The following is a 23430-nucleotide window of genomic DNA, read 5'->3' as shown; positions in this document are numbered from 1 at the left end:
TACAGTTTGCCAGTTTTTTTTTTTTGTATAAAAAGAGAAGTCTTTTTCTGAAAAAGACATAATTTTCGTTCCCATTCCAAAAGTTTATTCCATGGAATGTTTTTTCTTTTTGATTTTTTTTTCTAGGAAAAATGTAGCGGAAAAAAAGGTTTTCTTTGCGAAATTTTTCGGATATTAAAGAAGTGTGAAAGATTATGTCACTTGGAAGAATTTTTTCCTTTTTCTTTGATGATATTTTTAAATCATTGGAAAAGATGATGTATTTTTTTTCGTCGAGATCATAATGTTACACGCTCTTTATATTCAGTTCACTACTCTGGGAAATTTTAGTTAAATTAAAAATTGTTCGTTGCACAAGTTGGTGAAAAAAATGTCATTGAAAAGTTCACGACGTTTATAATCAAGTTTAAGAATAAAGTTTATAATAATAATAATAATAATAATTTTAGAATGAGTTTATAATCAATCACTAAGAACTAGTGAAATATTTTTTTGTTTTTCATCGATATTTGTGAAAAAAAACATATTTTTTTTTTTATTGTAAACGATGTGAACTTGACAAATGTACGAAAAATGCGAAATTTTATTCCTAAATTGGCAAATTTTCTTTTTAAATTTTTTGTCTTTACTTAACCATTTTTTTTTTTTTTTTTTTTTTTTTTTTTTTTTTTTGATGAATTTTTAATTATTAACGCGAAAAATTTTTTTGTGCAAAATGCAAAGATTGCAAAGTTAATTCTAGAATTTTTTGTCTTTAGTTTTACGAACTTTTTTAAAACTGAATTCTTAATTAATGCGAAATTTTATTCTTTAATTGGCAAATTTTCTTTTTGAATTTTTTTGTTTTTACTTAACAAATTTTTTTTCTTTTTTTGATGAATTCTTAATTAACGCGAAATTTTTTTTTGTGTAAAATGCAAAAATTGCAAAGTTTATTCTCGAATTTTTTGTCTTTAGTTTTAATTTACGAATTTTTTTTTTTTGCTGAATTCTTAATTAACGGAAAATTTTTTTTATCAAAATGCAAAAATTGCAAAGTTTATTCTCGAATTTTTTGTCTTTAGTTTTACGAACTTTTTTAAAACTGAATTCTTAATTAATGCGAAATTTTATTCTTTAATTGGCAAATTTTCTTTTTGAATTTTTTTGTTTTTACTTAACAAATTTTTTTTCTTTTTTTGATGAATTCTTAATTAACGCGAAATTTTTTTTTGTGTAAAATGCAAATATTGCAAAGTTTATTCTCGAATTTTTTGTCTTTAGTTTTAATTTACGAATTTTTTTTTTTTGCTGAATTCTTAATTAACGCAAAATTTTTTTTATCAAAATGCAAAAATTGCAAAGTTTATTCTCGAATTTTTTGTCTTTAGTTTTACGAACTTTTTTTGATGAATTCTAAATCGGGAAATTTTTTTTGTGCAAAACGCAAAAATTGCAACGTTTCTTTTCGAATTTTTTGTCTTTAGTTTTACGAACTTTTTTTGCTGAATTCTAAATCGGGAAATTTTTTTTGTGCAAAACGCAAAAATTGCAGTTTTGTCTCGAATTTTTTGTCGTTAGTTTAACGAACTTTTTTTTTGCAGAATTTTTTTAATTCAGACGATTTTAATTTTAACCGAGTCAATTAGTAAGATTTAATTTTAACCGATTCGACTTTAATAATCACGATTCGATTTGAATAAACACGATTCGATTCTAATTTATAAAACCGACTCGAGTTTAATTCAAATCGACTCAATTTAAATTTTAACCAAATTCGTCAGAGCAAATGAAATTTTTGCCAATTTTTTTTATGCAGTATGATTTCAAGAACAATTTATCAAATTTTCTCCAATTTAACGAAAACTTATTTTTATTACTCGAAAGATTGTGTAATGGGACAAAAATTGGCAACGTGAGCAGCCTGTAAACCATTTTTTTTCTTTTTTCTTTTTCTTTTAATACAATTGGAAAATTGGATTTTGAATTCGTTTTGTTGCATGTTTTTCATTTTGTTATCCATAAAGTAGTTTAAAGAGAAAAAAAAAATAATTATGTACACGTTGCTGTGAAGATTGGACAGAGTAGTCATCTAGGCGGGGTTGATTGGTCCCGCACTTCAGATTGGGAACGTAGCATTCTAGTTGTTTTACGTGCATTCGCGCAGATGACGATGACTGTGAACATGGAAGGGCAAAATAGTTTTTCACATTATTTCGTCACTTTTGCAGGAATTTTTTGTTTTTTTTTTTTGTTTAAAAACCGCCCGTTCTTTTGAAGTGTGCCGCGTTTTTTTCCATGCATAAGGGGAAAATTATTTTTTTGTTCTTCGAAAATTTATTTGAAAAAATTGCTTTACAAGGGGTTTTTGTTAATTTTAATACTTTTGAATTTATAAAGAGAGAGAGAGAGAGAGAGAGAGAAATGATTTTAATTTTCTTTTTCGATGAGAGAGAGTGAGAGAGAGAGAGAGAGAGAGTGGTCCTGGGGGGAAATGAAAATAATTTTTTTGCTGGGGATTGTCAAAATTAGATTAAAGGTGGAAATATTTGAAACTGTGAAGTTTCATTAGAGAATTAGAGCAATTTTACAGTGATTAGGTTACTGTTGTACCTGCTACGTCCAGCAGGGGATCGGCTGCGATACCTCGAGGAACCGGAGTCCTTGTAGTAGTCGTTTCCGGCGCCGCCGCCAGTGCCATAGCTGTCTTGTGAATAGGGGTCGCGAGTGGAATAACCACTGTTGGAATAATCTTCTCCATAGCGACTTCGTGACCTATTGGCGCCGCCCCTGCCTGCATAATAGCCGCCTTGATCGCCGTAACTGCCGCTGCTGCCACGATAACCGCCGCCACCGCCGCTGCCTCCACGTGAATTGAATCGTGAGCCACCACGATAGCCTGAACCGCCCCGGCCACCGCGACCACGACCACGTGATATCTCGACTCTCAATTTGGCGCCGCATATCTCGGATCCGTTCATATTGTTGCAGGCCATCTCGGCCTCGTCCATATTCATGAATTCAATGAAGGCAAAACCGGGAGGATTGAACGCCACCCACACCTTTTTTAGTTTGCCAAATTTCTCGAATTCATTCTGTAGATCTTCCTTCTTGATTGACTCGTTAAGACCGCCAACATAGACTCGTGTGCAACCGTCCGCGTTCATTTTTCACCTGAAAACGTCGATTTTTGTCAAGATAACACATCCGCCCTTAATCGATGTACATTTTCTTTTTTTATTTTTCTATTGAATTTGACTATAACGTTGACTGTATTTCTCATTTTTTTTTAAACTATTTTTTTAATCGAAAATATTTCCAGAGCGAAAAAATTTTATTTTCAAAAATTGGATTGAATTTACAATTTATTTTTTATTAAATGAGTTTTGTTTTCTCTTTACTTTCGATCATTTATTGTAAAAAATAGAAATTACACTAAAGGATCAAATAGATTTTAAATATTGGACTCTATATCATTTTTTTTTACAATAAATGACCAATAAAAAAAAATAAAAAAAACTCTTTATCAAAATGAAAATTTGCTGAAAGTTCAAAAATATCTACAGAATTTTAAGGAAATTGGTGAAACTGAATTATCCTCAAAAATAAAAGAATGAATTTTCACTTGAAGAAGAAAGTAAAAATTAAATTTGTTAATTAATTACTTTATTAATTTTAGAATTTTGTACCTATGTTTTACTCGATTTGTATTTAAAAGAAAATAAAATTATTTTCTATAGTGAAAAAATTAATTCTCAACTAACAAAAGTTTAATTTTAATATTTACTAAATAAATAAATAAATTATCTTTTCATACTTTTTTGCATCTATTTTTAAAATTTCTTCAAATAATTCAATATTTTCGTATTCAAATTTTTATATTTGAATCGCTTTGTATTTTTTTTTTTTATAAAAAAGGAAATTATTTTTTAAAGTAAAAATATTAATATTCTTACTTAAATAAAAGTTTGATTTGAATAAATGAGTATTTTCGAGTTTCAATATTTTAAAAAAAAATTACTAAACAATAGAAAAAAAAAAAAATTTTTATTTTCTAGCTAAGAATTAATTTTTTTCCAAACAAAATTATTTTCTTTTTTATAGTAAAAATAGAAAACTTTGAGTAAAAAAAATATTGGTTATTTGAACATTCAAAATTTTTAAAATAGGTGGAAAATATTAAAAAGATAGTAAATCATTATTTTGGAAAAAATGTTGACTTTAAAATTCAAATTAAAGTTAAACTTTTATTTCTGAGTTAAGAATTAATTTTTTTACTGTAATAGAAAATAATATCCTTTTTTATAAAAAAAAAAAAAATCAAAGAGATTCAAATATAAAAATTTGAGTACAAAAATAATGCTTTACTTTTTAAACCTATTTTTAAAATTAAAATTTCCAATGTTCAAATAATTTAAAATTTTTGTACTCATATTTTTATATTTGAATCTTTTTGTATTTTTACTGTAAAAAAGAAAATTATTTTGATTGAAAAAAAATTAATTCTTAGCTAATAAATAAAAGTTGAAGTTTAATTATTTTTCTCTATTGTTTAGTATTTTTTAGAAATATTTAAACGTTTAAAAATTAAATATTTACAAAAAAAAATTGTTTATTATATTAGAAACTTGAAAAAAATTGAGTCAATATTATTTTCAAAATTAAATTTGCATTTCTTTATAATGAAATAAAAAATAATAGAAAAATTAATTTCTAATTAAATAAAAGTTTAATTTTATTTTTTGTTTTGTTTAGTAATTTAAAAAAAAAATCATTTATTAAAATCAAACTTTTTTAAATTAAGAATATTAATTTTTTTTACAATAAAAAATATATTCTTTTTTTAAAAATATAAATTGAGTATAAATATAAGTTCAATTGAATAATTTATACGTTCAAAACATGAAAAAGATTTTTTCAGCTCAAAAAATGAAATTATTGAGTTAAAAGAATTTTTTAATTTAGTAATTTTTTTAGGATCATCATAATTAAAGGAAATAAAAATAATATGAATTTAGATATTTTTGTTTTTTGAAAACTATTTTTATATAGTAAAAAAATTAATTCCTAACTAACTGAAACTTTAACTTTTAGTTTTATTCTCGTTTGTTTAGAAATTTTTCTAAAATGTTTGAATAGAAAAAAAAATTTGATTTAGGAGGAAGTTCAAAATGTTAGGAAAATTTCTTCAGTTCCAAAAACTTGTAATTTTTGAGTTAAAAATCATTTTTTAATTTTTAGATTAACTTAGAATCATCAGTTTTTAATTAAAATATGAAATAAAACTTATTTCTATAATGAAAAATAAAATAAAACGTACTTCTACAATAAAAATAAAATAAAACTTATTTCTATAATAAAAAATAAAATGAAACTTATTTCTATAATAAAAAATAAAATAAAACTTATTTTTTTAATAAAAAATAAAATAATAAAATTTGTTTATTAAAAAAATAGTTTAAAAATTTATTCTTAACTAAGTAAAAGTCCAATTGTTTAATTATGTTTCTCTTTTGTATGGTAATTTTTAAATATAATATTTAAACGAAAAAAAATTCGATTTATTAGAACAGACAAAACAGAAAAATTTCTTCAATTCCAAAAATTCAAATTTTCGATTCAAAAAACATTTTTCAATTTTGAGATTATATTAGAATCACCATTATCCTGAATTAATTGAAAATTATACGAATTTGATTAAATTATTATAATTTAAAATATTAAAAAAAATTCTAAATGTTCATAATTAAAATTTTTAACTTCTAGTTTCAGAATAATTATTTTATTTTGGAAAAATAATTCATAAATACACTATAAGTTTAAGGAAAAAAAACTATTAACTAATAGCAGTGTAGTATAAAAAATGAAACATGCCTTTATAAAAGAATTTCATTTATTTCGATAAAAATTACCGACGATTTTGGGGTTTTCGAATATATTGTCAGGGAAAAAAAGTGTAAATATTTTCACAATCGTGATTAATTTTGATCAAGACAAATGTATATTATTGATGGTAAAAAAAATTTAAAAATCGTTGTCAAAAAAAGATAATTTCGTTGCTAAGTCGTTGTTTAAAATATGAAAACTTGTAATAATATTCAAAGGAAGCGAAGAAAAGTCGTAAAATATTTTAAATTATTGTCATATACTTTCGAAAAATAACAAGAGAATGTTTATATTTCGACGGGTCATGAGATTGAAAAATGTCGTAGAGTAATTGATTGCTTTTAAGTTTACAGAAAATAGACGATAATATTTATTTCCATTTTCGTGAATTTTACTATTATTATCATGTCGTTATTATTATTATTTGTCGATTTTTTTCTATATTTTGTTTTTTTAAAAATGGCGTTTTTCAAAAGATTAACACGAAGAAGACGAAAAGTAAACGTGACATTTGAGCGAAGAATGAATAAAAAAATGAATTATCTGTCATTACATAATATGAAATATGCGTAATATTGTTAAAATTATTTCGAGTTTCTGTATTTATCTTATTTTACTATCGTAGCTTAAATTTCTTGAGAGACAGAAAAAAAATATTATTGTTCACAAACAATCGAAGCGTAAAATGTATTTTCAATTTCTAGTTTCATTTTACAAGGTAAATATTATTCGCCGTAGAGCGTAAATAAAGGAAATCGTTTCACTAATCAGGTTTTACATAAATTATCCCTTGTATATCGATTTAAAAATATTAATTTCTGATATGAGAAAATTAAAGAATTGGAAATCGACAAGAATAAATTTTAAATACCTTCAATGAAATGAACGGAACGGAAGTCAATATTGCAAATCTGATGATTTCAAAAAATAACATTAAATTGTGAAAAACGTCGTGAATCGCAATTTTTTCGATTTAATTTGCAATATGAGAAAAATTATTGAAGTCAAAGTACGCAACAATTGTAATGAAAATACTGTTGAAGGGGCTGATAACAATTTTCTCGTTGGAAATTCAAGGTCGAGGCGAAGCGTCGATTGAAATTTCGGAGAAAGAATGGATTCTTTTAAAGATATAAATAAATATCTCGTAGTTTTACAAAAAGAACGTTGTTTATTGCGTTTGTAAAGCGCACATTCTCCTATTTACAGAGGTAAAATATTCTTATTTTTGTTTGAAATAAAAAACGTGACCTAATTTTTTTGGAATTATTGTAATTTATAGTAAAAACGCTATAATTTTCTTTTTAAAAAAAATCAATTTTTGTAGGTTATTTCAAGAAAAAGCTTTGTAAATAAGAAAAAACAATGGCAGAAACTTTCGAATTTAAATATAACGCATATTGGTCTCTTGTCTTTTTTCTACAATGGAAAATTTTTAAAACAACTTGTCGTGAGTGAAAAATACAATAATAATAATTGCATTAATGTCAAAAGTTTGAAATAAATTCGATGTTTGGTCGAGACAAAGCACTACTTTTACATTTTAATCAACCGACGAATTGTACAATAGTTTTTTTTTGTATTATAGAGAAAAATTGACACGGCGTTTTTAGAGAGAAATGGACGAAACGCTAAAGGAGAAGAATTATTATATTTTTTTTCCGTTCAGAGTCAGCTTTCTTTGCTTCACAAAAGTTGAAATTGCGTCGAAGAATAAGAAAAAAACGACTTACGGTGATTGAGATCAATTCGACGATTTGAAGGACCTTCTCGTCAACGATGATATTTGTCGTGATTAAATTTGACGTAAACAATACGATTTTTTTCGAGTTCTGAAACTCTTGATGTACAAAATCAATAGAGAACAGTGTCCAAAACGGAAGCGGGGTTCACAAAACACAACGCAGAAAACATTTCCTTCCCCTTCCCCCGTAATTTAGACTCGAACCCAAAGGCCAGTCAGGAGCGTAACTATTCTTTCAAGGCACCTGACACTTCATTTTTCCAAAAAATTTTAATAATTAAAAAAAATTATTAATAATGTATTATACTATATGTATATTTATTCATATTATTGTTTTTATTATCTTTATTCGTTATTCACTCCTAATGATTTCTTACGATTCCTAAGAATTTACCATTCATTTACTCCTTTTATTGCCTTTATTATTAATTAATAAGTTTTAAGCAAAAAATGTTAACAATGTTTCATGTTTAAAAAATAAAATTTTTAAAATAAATTTATTTACAACTATTATTACCTATCGAAGAGTTTCTACACTGATGTAGTTAATTTTCTATTGAATTTTATCAACTAAATTTATTTCGCTCAAATATTTTTTACAACTACAGTCATGTTCCTTAAAGCAGAATTCACACTCATTCACAATTCACCTGAAGCCTGAATTAAATTTATGTCTGTTATTTATTACTTTAGAGTTGAAATAATAATTGTTGATACTTCAGTAAATTTACCAATAATTATAAATAAATATTAATTCTTCTCTTTTGTTATAAGGGGTCGTTCACATTCGTACCCTAAAAACATAGTGATATGAACGCACCTTTTCTCGCGAGTCGCACACGATAAAAGTGATCCAACCCTGATTACCGATAAAATAGGTCTCTTCATATAATTCTTTGTGAGAGGTAAGTGTTTGAGTTGCTGTCATGGCTGATCATGTTGATCATGTCATTCTAAAGATCACATTTTTTAGTTGAAAAAATAAATCACGTAATGAAAATAATTTCCAACTCAAATACGTGAGAATAAAAAAAAATACATTATTTATAAAATTTATGAAAATTCATTTTCTACAATTTCTGCTTTTTTTAATAATGTTTATTTACATGAATATCGATGAAGATTCATGAAAAGAAAATATATTACCTACTCCAATAACTTGGAATTATTAAAACAACTATGGATAACATAACGGTAAGTAACTGTTTTCTTTATTTTCAATGGGAAATTGTTTTTAATTTATTCTCATTATTTATAATTTGTTTCGTATAACAAGTAAATTTTCTTTGATAATATAATTTCTGTTGGATTGTTGCCAAATTTAAAGGAGAACATAATATCAATTGTTACGAGAAAGATAAAATATTTACAAAAAGTGTAATTTACGGGAAAATAATGAAAATTTTCCAGATTCTTTCTTTTGGATAATTTTAATTTTTAATTAAATTTTATTTGTAAATGTTAAAAATGTAATTTTTCAATTTGGAGTTAATTAAAAGTTGAAATTTTTATTTGTTTTCGTGGTTGTATTGTCTTTTTTTACATACGACTGATAATTTCTTGTACTTTGGCATTAAAAGTTCAGATTCGATACTGCGTAGTAATCGACAATTTTAATACTAAATAATCCGGAAATTTAAATTATTCACATTTTTGTAAATTATGCATTCGGAGCGTTGAATTATTCATTATTAGACTTTTGATTAAATTTAGTGAAACTCTTAAATAAATGAACTAATTAATTAAATAATATGTTTAATATTTTCTTATTAAGCTTCATTTTACTTTTTTTTTAATTTTCTTAATAAATTATAAAAATTAAATGTAAACAATTAAAATCGAAAAAATTAAATATATTTTTGTAATTTAATGCATTTTGTTTCAGGGTGTAGTTAAAGCCATGTGCCGTGGCTTAGGAGACAGTTTGAAAGGTGCTGTTATTCTTTATTATTTAGATAAACAAATTAATGAAAAATTCAAAAAAACTGCTTCAAAGCAAAATGCGAGAAGGAGTGGTACACCGAATAATCAGAGTCCAGGCGTAAAACTAAAAGAACCTCGGTAAAATAATTCAATTTCGTTAATTTTTCATAAGAATTTTGTTTTTAATTAAACCATAGAAATCAATAACTTTTTTTTATATTTATTCTCATCATTAGTATTTTTTTAAAAGGGTCACAGTTTCTATTTTTTTACAATAATGGAGTTTCTTTATTTATTTGAATTGAAAATTTTAAAAGTAATTGAATTTTATGGACAATTTTGTTCAATTTTTTAAAATAAACGTGTTTCTTAATAATTTAAATTAAACATTTAATTATTGAATTTTATTAAAAATTTTTTAAAATAATTAAATTCTTCTTACAATTAGAATTTTATTACAATTTTCTAAAACAATTTAATTTACTCAAGGAATTTTAATTCAAGATTTTCAAGTTAATTGAATTAAACAGATTAAATATTTTATTATTGAAGTTTATTAAAATTGTATTGAAAATAATTTAATTTCTGAGAAGAATTTTATTAATTTATAAAAATTTATGAAAATAATTCAATTCTTGCGAAGAATTATAATAAAGTTTTTGGAAATATAAACAATAATAATTATATATGTACTTAATAAGTGGATTTTAAAAATTTTGATTACAAAACATTTGCTAGTTTTATAATAATTGAATTACTTCGAAGAATTTTATCAGAATTTTTGAAAATAATTGAATTGCTTTCTCATGGAGGAAGTATTTAATTGATATTTTAAAAAATAATTGTATTCTTTCGAGAAATTTTACTAAAATTGAATTAAAAATAAATGAATTCCTCCGAGGAATTTTATTATTAATGAAAATAATTGAATTTCTTTGAAGTATTTTATTATTTATGAAAATGATTTAATTCCTTCAAGGAATTTTATTATTTATGAAAATAATTGAATTCATGCGAAGAATTTTATTAAAATTTTTCAAAATCCCAATTAAATTCTTTTGAAGAATTTTTTTGAATTTTTTTAAAATGTTAATTAATTTTACTAATAAAATTTTATTAAAATCATTGATAGAAAATTAAAAACTCTTTGAAACAATTTTATTAGAGTTTTTGTAAATAATTCAACTCTTTTGAAGAATTTCTTTGTGTTTTTTTTCAAAATAATTGAATTGTTTCCAAGAATTTATTAGAATTTTAGAAAATAATTAAATTCTTTCTAAAAATTTTATTAAAAATTGGAAATAATTTAATTGAATTCTTTCGTGAAATTTTATTAAAATTGTATTGAAAATAATTGAATTCTTACGGAGAATGTTATTATTTATGATAATAATTGAAATTTTGAGAAGAATTTAATCAAAATTTTTTAATATAGTTGAATTCTTTAAAGAAATTTTATTAAAAGTTCTGGAAAATAAATTTTTAAATTTTATAAAAAGAAATTTAATTTTTGAAGAATTTTATTAAAAAATTGACACAATTAAATTTTTATTAAACAAATTGTATCATTTTCTAATTTTTATAGAATATTATTTAATATTTTACAAGAGATTTCTTAAATTTTTTTTAAATAATTGAATTTTAAAAATAAATTTTACAGACAATTTTAGAAATAATTAAATTTTTAAGATTAACTCAATTTTAGAATTACATTAATAATTTTTTAAGTAATTGAATTTTGGAATTATTATAATTAAAATTTCTTAGTTTTAAAGAAGATATATTTGTATATTTTTCAAGAAATTTATTAAACGTTTTGAAAATTAATTAATTTTTTAAAGAATTGTACAGAAAACAAGATTTTAAATAACCAGAAGGAAACGATAAGGAAAAATTAAAATTATTTAAAATAATTGAATGTTTGCAAAGACTACTTATTAAAAAAAATGATTGAATTGTTTCCATGGATTTATTCAAATTTTAGAAAATAATTGAATTCTTTCATGAAATTTTATTAAAATTGAATTGAAAATAATTCAAGAATATTATTATTTAGGAAAATAATTGAATTCTTGCGAAGAATTATATTAAAATTTTCTAAAATATAAACAATAATAATTAATTAATGTATTTAATAAGTGAATTTTTTAAATTTTGATTATTAAATTATTCAAAAATTTAGATTTAAAAATTCTAATAAATAATTTCATTGTTTAATTAATTAATCTTCACTATCAATTTTAATCAATCGTATGATCAATGAAAAATTTTCTGTAATTCAAAGAATCGAAATTTTAAGAAATAGAAATTTTATTTACTCCAAATTGTTATTTGTTAAAAAATTATTAGTTCTATAAATAAATTTTAAACTTTTTTAACCTTCAATTATGAAGAAGAAAGAAAGAAATCAAAATTTGAATAAATACAAATTAATTATTTTGTATATAATTTTATTTTATTGAGATTTTTTTCGTCACTTTCTTGTCACTTCTACTTTTATAAAACAATTCACCTATTTCAGAAAAAAAGTACTGTGATCCTTACTATTAATGAATATTTATTAATAAAAAAATTAATTGACATTAGGTAATTTTATTAAAAAAATAGTTAAAAATTAATAAATGTAAATAGTTGCAAATTAATTAATTGTGATTATAATTAATAAATTAATTAAAAAATCAGTAATATTCACACTTTTTTTTAAAGAATGATGAAATATAAGTTGTAAAGTTGAAATTTGGGAAGTAATTTATTGCTTTTTTTATTTCAGTGAATCGACAATTCTAACAAGAACAATGCAATGTTGCGGTCTTAATGGGGTATTTTTTTTGGGCAGTATTTTAATATTTGAAAATATTTTATTTCCCTTTTTAAAATACTTACTGACTGTTATATTTGGTGATTCGCCTGGTATGGAGAAAATACTTTGGTCCTGGATAAACCCCTTTTTGGCTCTAACTTTTGGTACATTTTGGATACTGCCACTCTTTATGCTCAGTAGGGTAATCAACAGTTTCTGGTTTCAGGTAAAAATTTATTTTTAACGCCTCATTATTTTTATAATTATTTATATTTATATATAATAATAATAATCGAGATATTTTGTCCTCACGTGAAGTTAGAGCTTTTTGATTCGAAATTGTTTTACAGCTCAAATTGTCATGTCAAAAGTCTGATAATTAATTTCTAAATTATAGTGATTAGTGTTTTAGTGAAATCAATTCTCGTAGAATTTTTACAAAAATAGCATTTTCACAGGTCGGGAAAAAAAGGAAATTTTATTCAAAAACATATCAAATTATTCAAAATCTTAAATAGTCTATGAATTTTCTTTATCAAATTCAAAAAAACCCATAAGTTGCAATTTTTATAAATAATCAATTATTTATTTTTATATTTAAATAATTCATTTCTCGTACAACTTTTTCAAAAGAATTGATTGGAAAACGAATATCAGTAAAACTTTTAGAAAATATTTCAAGAATTGAAGTTTTAATTTTAATTAAGCTTCAAAAGGTTTTATATTGAAAGTATTTTTAAATTGTAATTCCTGCTGGACAAATAAATAGATAATAATAAGTATTCAAATATTTATTAATCAAATTTGAAAAATTTTATTTAGAAATTCTGAAAAACGAAAGTTTTTAAAAAATCGTAATTGAAATTTTTTTTAAATATTAGAAGCGTTACAACAGGAATTTTAAGAAATAATTTAAGTTTTACAAGTTTTTAAATAATTGAAATCTTTTTAACATTTTAATCACCGTAAAATTATAATAATATTTAAATGTCTATTAAAAAAAATTATTAATTTATTATTTTTCTTTAAAAATCATTCAAAATTTTAAATAATTTTATTCAAAAATTCTAAAAAATAATATTGACTTTTGGAAAAATTACAAGATGTAATTTTTAGAAATAATTAAATTTCAAAAGGTTTTACATTTAAATTATTTAAATCTCCAATTAATATAAAGAACAATAAGTGTATAAATATTTGTTTAACAAAAATTATTTAAGTTCTGAATAATTTAATGTAAAAATTCTAAAAAAAACTATGTTTTTGAAAAATTGTAATTAAAATTTTTTTGAAGATAATTGAATTCTCGAAAATAATTTTAAGAATTGAAACAATTAAAAGTTTTGTCAAATTTCATTGAAATAGATTTTATAATGTAATTAAAATTATTATTTTTTAATAAATTTTAATAAAATTCTTAGCAGGAACTCAACTATTTTGAATATATAATATTTTAATAATACCACTGGAACACTGCTGGTAACAAGTTTATTCTAATTTTTTTTTTAAATTCAATTATTTTCCAAATTTTTAATTAGAATTCTTCAAAAATACGATTATACTTCAAAACAGTTTTCAAAAGTAAACAAATAAAATTCATTAAAATATAATTTTAATGAAATTTGACAAAATTTTCAATTGTTTCAATTTTTTAAAATTATTTTCGGAAATACAATTATTTTTAGAAAATTTTAATTACATTTTTTCAAGAAACAATTTTTCGGAATTTCTGAATTAAATTATTCAAAAGTTCAACACTTTTTGTTAAACAAAAATTTTAAAACTTATTCTTATTTATTTTTCCATAGGAATTAAAATTTCCTATAATTTATAATGAAAAACCTCAAGAAATTTAATTATTTCTAAAAATTGCAATTGTAATTCTTCCAAAATTCAGTTGTTTTTTTTAGAATTAAAATATTTAAAACTTCAAGAATTTGTAAAGAATAATAATGTAATTAATAATTTTTTTAAATAAAAATTTTAATAGGGTCAAAATAAGTGAAACCGGCCACTTGAAAAATTTTTATCTCCAATTTTCAAGTTATCTATGATTTTTAGTAGATATATGAGTACACTTTTTCCCCCTAAAATATTTTTCAAAAAAAAATTTTATTTTTGAAGTAATTAGGTATTGAAGTTTTAGGTCATTTTATTTTCATTTTATTATTACTTTGAAACAAATAAAGATAATTAAGTAATTTTTTTTTTAAATTAAAGCTTAAAGTCTATACTTTAAAGATGAAATGAAGCGATTGCTAAAAAATGAAAATTTATAATTGTTATTAACAATTCTTTTAAACAATTGCAAATTGAAGAATGTTCTCAATGTTTTTGAAAGATTAAATTACGATATATTGATGCGCAAAACTATAAGGATTCATTTAAAAAAAAGAAAAATGAGTAACCTCCAATATTATAGAAATTGTGTAGATTTTTCTGCCAAAATGCAGGCCAAAATCGATTTTTAATCTTAAAAATCCGCTTGAAAGCGTGAAGTTTCTAACAAAACAAAAGGAGATCTTATTTATTCGTTTGCAATTTTATCTTTTTCCAGGAACTTGAGTCAATTTTTGCTTGCATTTTGTCAGCAAAATTTACATAATTTCTATAATATTGGAAGTTACTCATTTTTCTTTTTTTTAAATGAATCCTTATAGTTTTGCGCATCAATATATCGTAATTTAATCTTTCAAAAACATTGAGAACATTCTTCAATTTGCAATTGTTTAAAAGAATTGTTAATAACAATTATAAATTTTCATTTTTTAGCAATCGCTTTATTTCATCTTTAAAGTATAGACTTTAAGCTTTAATTTAAAAAAAAAATTACTTAATTATCTTTATTTGTTTCAAAGTAATAATAAAATGAAAATAAAATGACCTAAAACTTCAATACCTGATTACTTCAAAAATAAAATTTTTTTTTGAAAAATATTTTAGGGGGAAAAAGTGTACTCATATATCTACTAAAAATCATAGATAACTTGAAAATTGGAGATAAAAATTTTTCAAGTGGCCGGTTTCACTTATTTTGACCCAATTTATTTTTATACTTTTGCTTCTCTTAAATTTTCTAGGAATTTAATTTAAAAACTTTTTGAAATTTAATTAATTCCAAAAAATTCTGTTGTAACGCTTTAAATATTCAATTATTTTCTAAAATTTTAACTGAAATTTTTTTTAAATCAATTGTTATCAGAATTTTACGTCGAGAATTGAATTATTTAAATAGATTAATTTTTGTAAATTCATAAAATAATTTTTTTTCAAAAACATAATTATATTATAATTTTTAAAGATGAAAAAATAAAATTCTTTAGAATATAAAATTTTATAAGATTTCCAATTGTTTCAATTTTTTAAAATTATTTTCAGGAATTCAAGTATATCTTCAAAATAATTTGATTACAATTTTTTAAGAACCTAATTTTTTTCGGAATTTCTAAATTAAATCTTTCAAACTTCAATCATTTTTGTAAAATAAATATTTAAATACTTATTGTTCTTTATTTGCTTAAAATTTCAAAATACTTTCAATGTAAAACCATGGGAAAAATTTGTTATGAAAATTTGAACTGCAAGTCTTCGAAAATTCAATTATATTTTTATAATTTTTGAATAATATATTATTCAAAACTTTAAATTTTTGAGGAAGCTAACAAATTAATAATTTTTTATATTTAAATATTATTTGACTTTTACAGCAATTAAAATTTCAAAGATTGAAATTTAAAAACTTTTGGAAATTTAATTATTTCTGAAGAATCCTACTCTGACACTTCCGATTATTTTCTAAAGTTTTAATTAAAATTGTTTTTTAAATCAATGCTTATCAGAATTCAATTAGATGAATACAAAAATAAATAATTTCATTGAATAATTAATTATTTTGAAAAATTAAAACGTACCTCTTTATTGAGTTTTTGAAATTGGGGTTAAATTTTCTTAGTCCACTTATTTTATTATTTACAAATTAACTGTCAAACTTTTGACATAACAATTCGAAAAACTATTAAACAAAAAAATGAAATAAAACAACACTAACTTCAGGTGAGGACAGATTATTTCGATTATTATAATATAAATAATAATTTTGATATTTTTGGTAGATGTATATTTTTATTTTCTGATAAATAAATAATGAAATAAATAAATAATTTCTTGTGTTAAATTATAGGACATTGCAGACAGTGCGTATAGATTTAGACAAGGTCGACCTCATCATTTGCCAAGTGTCAGCATTGTCGTTGCTGATATGCTGGTTAGTCTCTTGGTGCAGGTGTTGTTCCTGGCGCAAGGAATGCTTGTTTATAATATTCCATTGCCAATGGTGGGCGAATTACTTGCTCTTGTACACATGTGCCTTTTGTATTCACTTTATTCATTCGAATATAAATGGTTCAATATGGGTTGGGAATTGCATCGAAGACTTACATTTATCGAAGGCAATTGGCCATATTTTATTGGCTTTGGCCTGCCACTAGCATTGCTCACAAAATATTTTGACTCCATTATGATGAGGTAATTATATCAATTATTGTTTTTTCAATCCTTCCTTTTTTATCTAAATTAATGAATAATTAATTTTTATTTATTTATTATTTATTAATTTTATTACTAAATGTTACGTGCGCGGAACGTGATTTTACATTCATTATTATTATGCAAATTACAAAATTTTCTATTTAAAAATATGAATTTTTGAATAATTCAGATTCAAACTTTAAAAAGATTCAATTAATAACTAATTTGCTAATTAATTATTCTAGTTTATTAATTTCAAAAATTTTAATAAAATTCTTCTCAAGAATTCAATTATTTTTATAATTAATAACATTCTTCGTAAGAATTCAATTATTTTTATAAATAGTAAACATTTTTGCAAAAATACAATTATTTTTAAACAAAATTTTAATAAAATTTCACGAAGGAATACAATTTTTATTTTCTAAAATTTTAATAAATTTTTCAAACAATTCAATTATTTTTTAAAATAGTAAAATTCTTTGCAAAAATTTAATTATTTAAAAAAAAAATTTCACGAAAGAATTTAATTTTTTTCTAAATTCATTATAAAATATTTCGAAAAAATTTTCCAAAGATTTACTAAATTCTTCGAAAGAATTCAATTATATTTATAAACAGTGAAATTCTTTGCCTAAATTCAATTAATTTTAATACAATTTAAATAAAATTTCATGAAAGAATTCAATTTTTAAAAAATTTTTAGTAATATTTTTCGAAAAAATTAAATTATTATCTAAAATTTTAATAAATCCTTCGAAACAATTCAATTAGGTATATTTATAAATAGTAAAATTCTTTGCAAAAATTCAATTATTTTCAAAAAAAATTCACGAAAGAATTCAAATTTTTTCTTAATTCCTTATAAAATATTTCAAAACACGTCAATTATTATTTTATAAAATTTCAAGAAATTCTTCGAAAAATTTCAATTACTGTCTAAAATTGTAATAAATCGTTCGAAACAATTTAATTATTTTTTTTAATTACTAAATTCTTTGCAAAAATTTAATTATTTTTAAAAAAATTTCACGAAACAATTCAATTTTTTTCTTAATTCGTTATAAAATTTTTCAATAGAATTCAATTATTTTCCAAAATTTTAATAAAATCCAGTAATTAAATGTTTAATTTCAATTATTAATAAACAGGATTATTTAAAAAATTTTAAAGAAATTATTCATAAAATTAACATATTTTCAAAATTTTTAATTAAAATTATTAAAGAAACTCCATTATTTAATAAAAATCACAAAAATGCTTCAAAAAAAATTTAGTTAGAATTTTCGTGGAACGTGTGTTATTCAATTTATTATTATTATGCAAATTACAAAATTTTTTATTTTAAAATTTAAATTTTTAAATAATTTTGTAATCAAAATTTAAAAAATTAACTTATTAATTACATAATTAATTATTATTGTTTATATTTCCGTAAACTTTATTATAATTCTTCGCAAGAATTCAATTATTTTCATAAATAATAATAACACTCTTCGGAAGAATTCAATTATTTTTATAAATAGTAAAATTTTTTACAAAAATTCAAATATTTTCAACAAAATTTTAATACAATTTCACGAAAAAATTTAATTATTTTCTAAAATTTTAATACTAAATTTTAATTAATTTAATATCCATTGAATCAATTTAATTATTTTTTTAATTACTAAACTCTTTGCAAAAATTCAATTATTTTCAAAAAAATTTCACGAAAGAATTCAATTTTTTTCTAAAATTGTAATAAATGCTTTGAAACAATTCAATTATTTTTACAAAAAGTAAAATTCCTTGCAAAAATTCAATTATTTTTAATACAATTTTAATAAAATTTCATGAAGGAATTCAATTTAAATAAAATTTTATAATAATATTTTTCAAAAAAATTCAATTATTTTTTAAAATTTAAATAAATCTTTCGAAACAATTCAATTTTTTAAAAAAAATTTTCTATAGAATCCAATTATTATCTAAAATTTTAATAAATCCATTTAAACAATTCAATTTTTTTATAAGTAGTAATAGAATTCGTCGTAAGAATTAAATTATTTTTTATACATTAATAAAATTCTTCTCAGAAATTAAATTTTTTTCAATATCTACAATTTTAATAAAACTTAAATAATGAAATATATTTAATGTGTTTAATTCAATTAACTTCAAAATCTTCGATTAAAATTCCTTGATTGAATTAAATTATTTTAGAAAATTTAAATAAAATTCTAATTGTAAGAAGAATTTAATTATTTTATTAAATTATTTTAAAAAAATGAACAAAATTAATCATAAAATTCAATTACTTTTAAAATTTTCAATTAAAAAAAATAATGAAACTCCATTATTGTAAAAAAATACAAAGAAATTCTTCAAAAGAATTTAATTATGATTTTGAAATAATAAAATTCTTTACAAGAATTCAATTATTTTCATAAATAATACAATTCTTCGAACGAATTCAATTATTCTCAAATTTTTTGACAAAATTCTTTGCAAGGATTCAATGACTTTCAATACATTAATTTCAAAATTGAAAATATTTGATAAGAAAAATTAATTTAAAAGTTAGGATACAAAAAAGCAAACAACAACTATCATCAAACTGCGAACAGATTACCGAATTACAACGATTATTAATATAGATTTTCTGATAAAATTTTTTGTAACAATTCGATAATTTCCAATACATTAATTAATTTTAAAATTGAAAATATTTAAAGAGAAAAATTATTAAAAAAATTTAAGCAACAAAAAATAATATAAAAAAGAATGATATTTGTAAACAGAATATTGAAAAATATTTTTTTCTTTCCATCGTTGATCATAAACGTTTTTATTTACTTTAATAATTAATTGTTTGAAAATAATATCGAAAAATTTTTTTTCCAGTGGTTGCGTATTTTCAATTTCATTTCCACTCTTTATAATCAGTGGAAATGAGGCGGAACCCGTAACAGGTGTTTGGTGAGTCAAGTATAATTTTTAATATTATCAATAATTAAAGAATATATAATTAATAATTTAGTAAATATTAACAATTTTAATAATGAATTAATAATAATAATAAAATTAAATATTTTACAATGCAAAAGAAAAAAAAAATGATATCTAGGGAAGACTGGGGCGAAAAGTTAAATTGTGAAAACAGTTAAAATTCATTATCTTTCGAACGGAAATAGTTAGAGCATTGCAATTTTAACTATAGAAGGGTGTTATCACCCTGAATAAATGTCCGGAGTTATGTGATATTCTGCTAATTTTTGTGGTGTCCATATTTAAATTTTTTTTCACCCTACTTTTGAAAATTTTTTCGTAAAAGAAAATATCAATTTTTAAGTATATTTTTTGCATTTATTCACACCGCGATTTTTTTACTTCATTATTAGGGTCCCCTGAAGAGATACCTAAAGGTATTTGCTAAATATCTTCAGTCAGATTTTTTATATTTATTGTTAAAGCCAAAAACGCACCCTGGGGCGAAAAGTTAAATGTATTTTTACATGTTATTAAAAATTTTTTTTTTATTTTTCGTTTTTTGGATTTATTTGTTTATAAATGATTTATTTGACATTAGGCAAGTACTCTATCAAAAAACAAGACCGCTCACGTGAAATAAACCAAAAAAATTTTTTTTTTTTTTAAATTTTAATTTATTAACTTTATAACTAAAGCTTTTGTTAAGTAAACAAAGATCTTTTATTAACTAAATTACTTGTTTACGTATACTTTAACTTATCTACTACTTAACACCTATCAGAAAATAGTTTTAGTAGGCTAAAAATAGAATTTAACTTTTCGCCCCAGCATAGGGCGAAAAGTTAAAAAAAACAAAATTTTCAAAAAAGGACAAAACATGTATTGTATGCGAAAATATCAGAAACTTTTTTATTGAAAGTTGTAGGGGACAAGTTGCCCTACAATATTGATGTATAAATATTTGCATCTAAGCGGATTATATTGTCTAAAAAAAAATCATTTATGCAAAATTTAACTTTTCGCCCCAGTCTCCCCTATAATTAAGAAATCTTAAATAATTAATGAAATATTAATTGTTTTAGTGACTATCCGTTAAAATTGTTCTCGCCTGTGATCGCAGTCGCCAATACACTTTTTACAAAAACAATGGGTCCAGCTAGAAGACGGTGACAATTGAAGCTCACAAACATTCTCAATACTAGTTAAAAGGATTTCTAGGATTTTACGCGAACCGAATTTTGCCAATTTTTTTTAGATATTTGAAAATACTTAATAATTTGTAAATACTTTTTTAAAAAAACAATAACAATCTAATTCGACTCTTTTAAAAAAAGTCGAAACGAATTTAAAAAGAGCTTCTAGATGACTTCTTTATATTTTTCAATATAATAAATTATTTTATTTTTTGTAATTTTCTTTTTACAAAACAATTTTTTTCTTTTAGAAACTCTGAGAAGCTTTTTTTAAATTGAAAACATTTTTTATAAGAATATAATTTCTTTTGGCGGGTATAGCTTAAGTTTTAGATAAGAATTACAAGTTTGACAATGGCGCTTATGTAGAAAATATAATATAAAATTATGCCTTTTTTATACATAGCTCTTAAAAGTTAAACGATCTTTTAAATTATGCAAAAAATTTGCAATTAAAATGATGGGAAAAAATTTGTTTTTCCAATAGTTAAAAATGACTTTTAATAACTGTTTCGCATAATTATTTATATGTTTTAGAATTTTAGACATTTCTTGGAAATTATACAGTCGCTTAGGGATTGTTATTATAAAAAAAATTGAACTCACCATTATTTTTACATTAGAGAATTTAAAAAAAATGAATACAGAAAATTATGTACATACTTAAAAAAAATAGTTTTTGTTTTTAAAGGAAACAAAAGGAAAACAAAACAGTTCATTAGCTAGTCAATTAATATTTAATATACAAAAAAAAGACTTATGTTTCATTAATGGTGCACAATTTATTCATTAAATATTGTTTTCTTTTTTTATTTTCCTCCTTGATATTATTGTGATGATTTCAAAGAAAAATTGTACTTTAGCGAATTTATTTGAAATTGAAAAAAATTATTGTTATTTATAAAGTTATATACAATGAATTAATTATATTTATTTTAAGATATTGGACAATTTTATTTTTTTTAAATTACTTTACATTTTTAGAAAGATAATTTTAGTTTATAAAAACTAATTCTTTGTATTTTTATTTTATGAAAAAATTGTTCACATGAAAAGTGCAATTTTTATATGTTAAAATTGAAAGAATAAAAGAAATTCATTTATTTTGATGAATATACCGAAGAAAAAACAACTTCTTTATAATCACTTTAAATTTTTTCTTAAGCATTTACAGAATATGAAGAAATTAGCCGATAGACTGTGATAAGTTTGTAAGAAATAAGAAACTCTTTTATAAATTCTAAAATTTATTCTTTTATATAAAATATAAATAATTTAAAATTTATAAATTTAAAAATTTATTTCTTTAAAAATTTTTATAATTATAAATTACAATATTTATACTTTTCATAAATTTTAAAATTTATAAAAATCACAATTATTTCTTCATACTAAAAAGAAATTAATTTTGACAAATGTGAAGAATTTTCGTAAAAATTTTTCAACACTAAAGAAAAATATTGAGATTTATCATTTATAGCTTAATTTTCGAATTCCAATCAAGAGATGAACTTAAATAAAAAATTGAACAAAGAAAGCAATTATTTGAAAAAAGAAGAACATTCTCAAAAATGAAATAAATTTTCATGCGTTGAATACAAGTGAGTTTTAAATAAATAAAAATAACAACACTATTTCATATATAGGTAATAGAATAAATAAGTATTCGTAAACAATTCAATTTTAAGAACGAGACTGCTTTATTAAATTTGTCACTTGTTTTCATTTAATTAATAAATATTTATAATTAAAAATAAAAAATTTCCCATTATTACAAATTTTATTCACTTAGAGTGCATAAAAAAGCATAAAATTTTAAATGCCTTCTCTTGTGTGAATTTTACGATATAAGTTTAATTGTACAGCACTAAAAAATATTATTTAGAATTTTTTATCGTTATGCGAAAAAAATTTGTAACAGATTGTACATATAAAGTATATACAAAATAAATGTTTTATACACTGTATACCTTATTATTTTTAATAATATACATATAATAATATAAATTCAAAATTAAAATTTTTTATTAATTATAGTACTGGGCAGGTCTAAGGCACTTAGATGCTTTGCGACCAACATATTTAGACGCTTTGCGTCCAAGATATTTGAACGCTCTGCGCTTAATAAAGTAATGGACGCTTTGCGTTCAAGATATCCCTACTTAAAATTATTGTACATGATCCTGTACAAGATCTTGTTCAAGAATTTGTACTAGATTTTATACAAGTTCAGATACAGGAAAATGTACACAGAATTGAAACAAGTTCTTGTATTTGAACTTGTACAAGATTTTGTACAGGAAAATATTCTGGTACAAGAAAATGTACATGATCTTGTACAAGCAAGCCATATTACTTTAATGAATCTGGCATCAGATTTTCAAAATTTAAAATGTCGGATCCAA

General features: G+C 21.6%; 2 protein-coding genes across 3 annotated transcripts; one reads left to right on the top strand and one right to left on the bottom strand.

Moving 5' to 3' along the window:
* Positions 1–1834: 1834 nt before the first annotated feature.
* On the bottom strand, positions 1835–7783 carry LOC122511749 (RNA-binding protein Rsf1-like). 2 transcript variants are annotated; one of them, XM_043627212.1, is made up of 3 exons: positions 7599–7776; positions 2593–3153; positions 1835–2156 (listed from the first exon to the last, which is right to left on the bottom strand). In XM_043627212.1, the coding sequence occupies exons 2-3, from the start codon at positions 3144–3146 to the stop codon at positions 2129–2131; spliced, it is 582 nt and encodes a 193-aa protein (XP_043483147.1). In that variant the 5' UTR covers positions 3147–3153; positions 7599–7776; the 3' UTR covers positions 1835–2128. The 2 variants fall into 2 exon arrangements, with proteins under 2 accessions (XP_043483147.1, XP_043483137.1); XM_043627202.1 differs by lacking the exon at positions 1835–2156 and having other exon boundaries at positions 2163–3153; positions 7599–7783.
* Positions 7784–8510: 727 nt separating this feature from the next.
* Positions 8511–21909, top strand: LOC122511744 (etoposide-induced protein 2.4 homolog). Its single transcript, XM_043627191.1, has 6 exons — positions 8511–8803; positions 9495–9670; positions 12303–12558; positions 16513–16856; positions 19746–19820; positions 20915–21909. Exons 1-6 carry the CDS (start codon positions 8789–8791, stop codon positions 21000–21002), a joined length of 954 nt encoding a protein of 317 aa, XP_043483126.1. The 5' UTR covers positions 8511–8788; the 3' UTR covers positions 21003–21909.
* The last annotated feature ends 1521 nt before the right edge of the window (positions 21910–23430 follow it).

The sequence above is a fragment of the Leptopilina heterotoma genome, unplaced genomic scaffold, assembly GCF_015476425.1.
Source record: "Leptopilina heterotoma isolate Lh14 unplaced genomic scaffold, ASM1547642v1 Lhet_121, whole genome shotgun sequence".
Classification (NCBI taxonomy): Eukaryota; Metazoa; Arthropoda; class Insecta; order Hymenoptera; family Figitidae; genus Leptopilina; species Leptopilina heterotoma.
The sequence above is the reverse complement of the archived record's forward strand: the minus strand, read 5'-3'. Positions and strand labels throughout refer to the sequence as shown.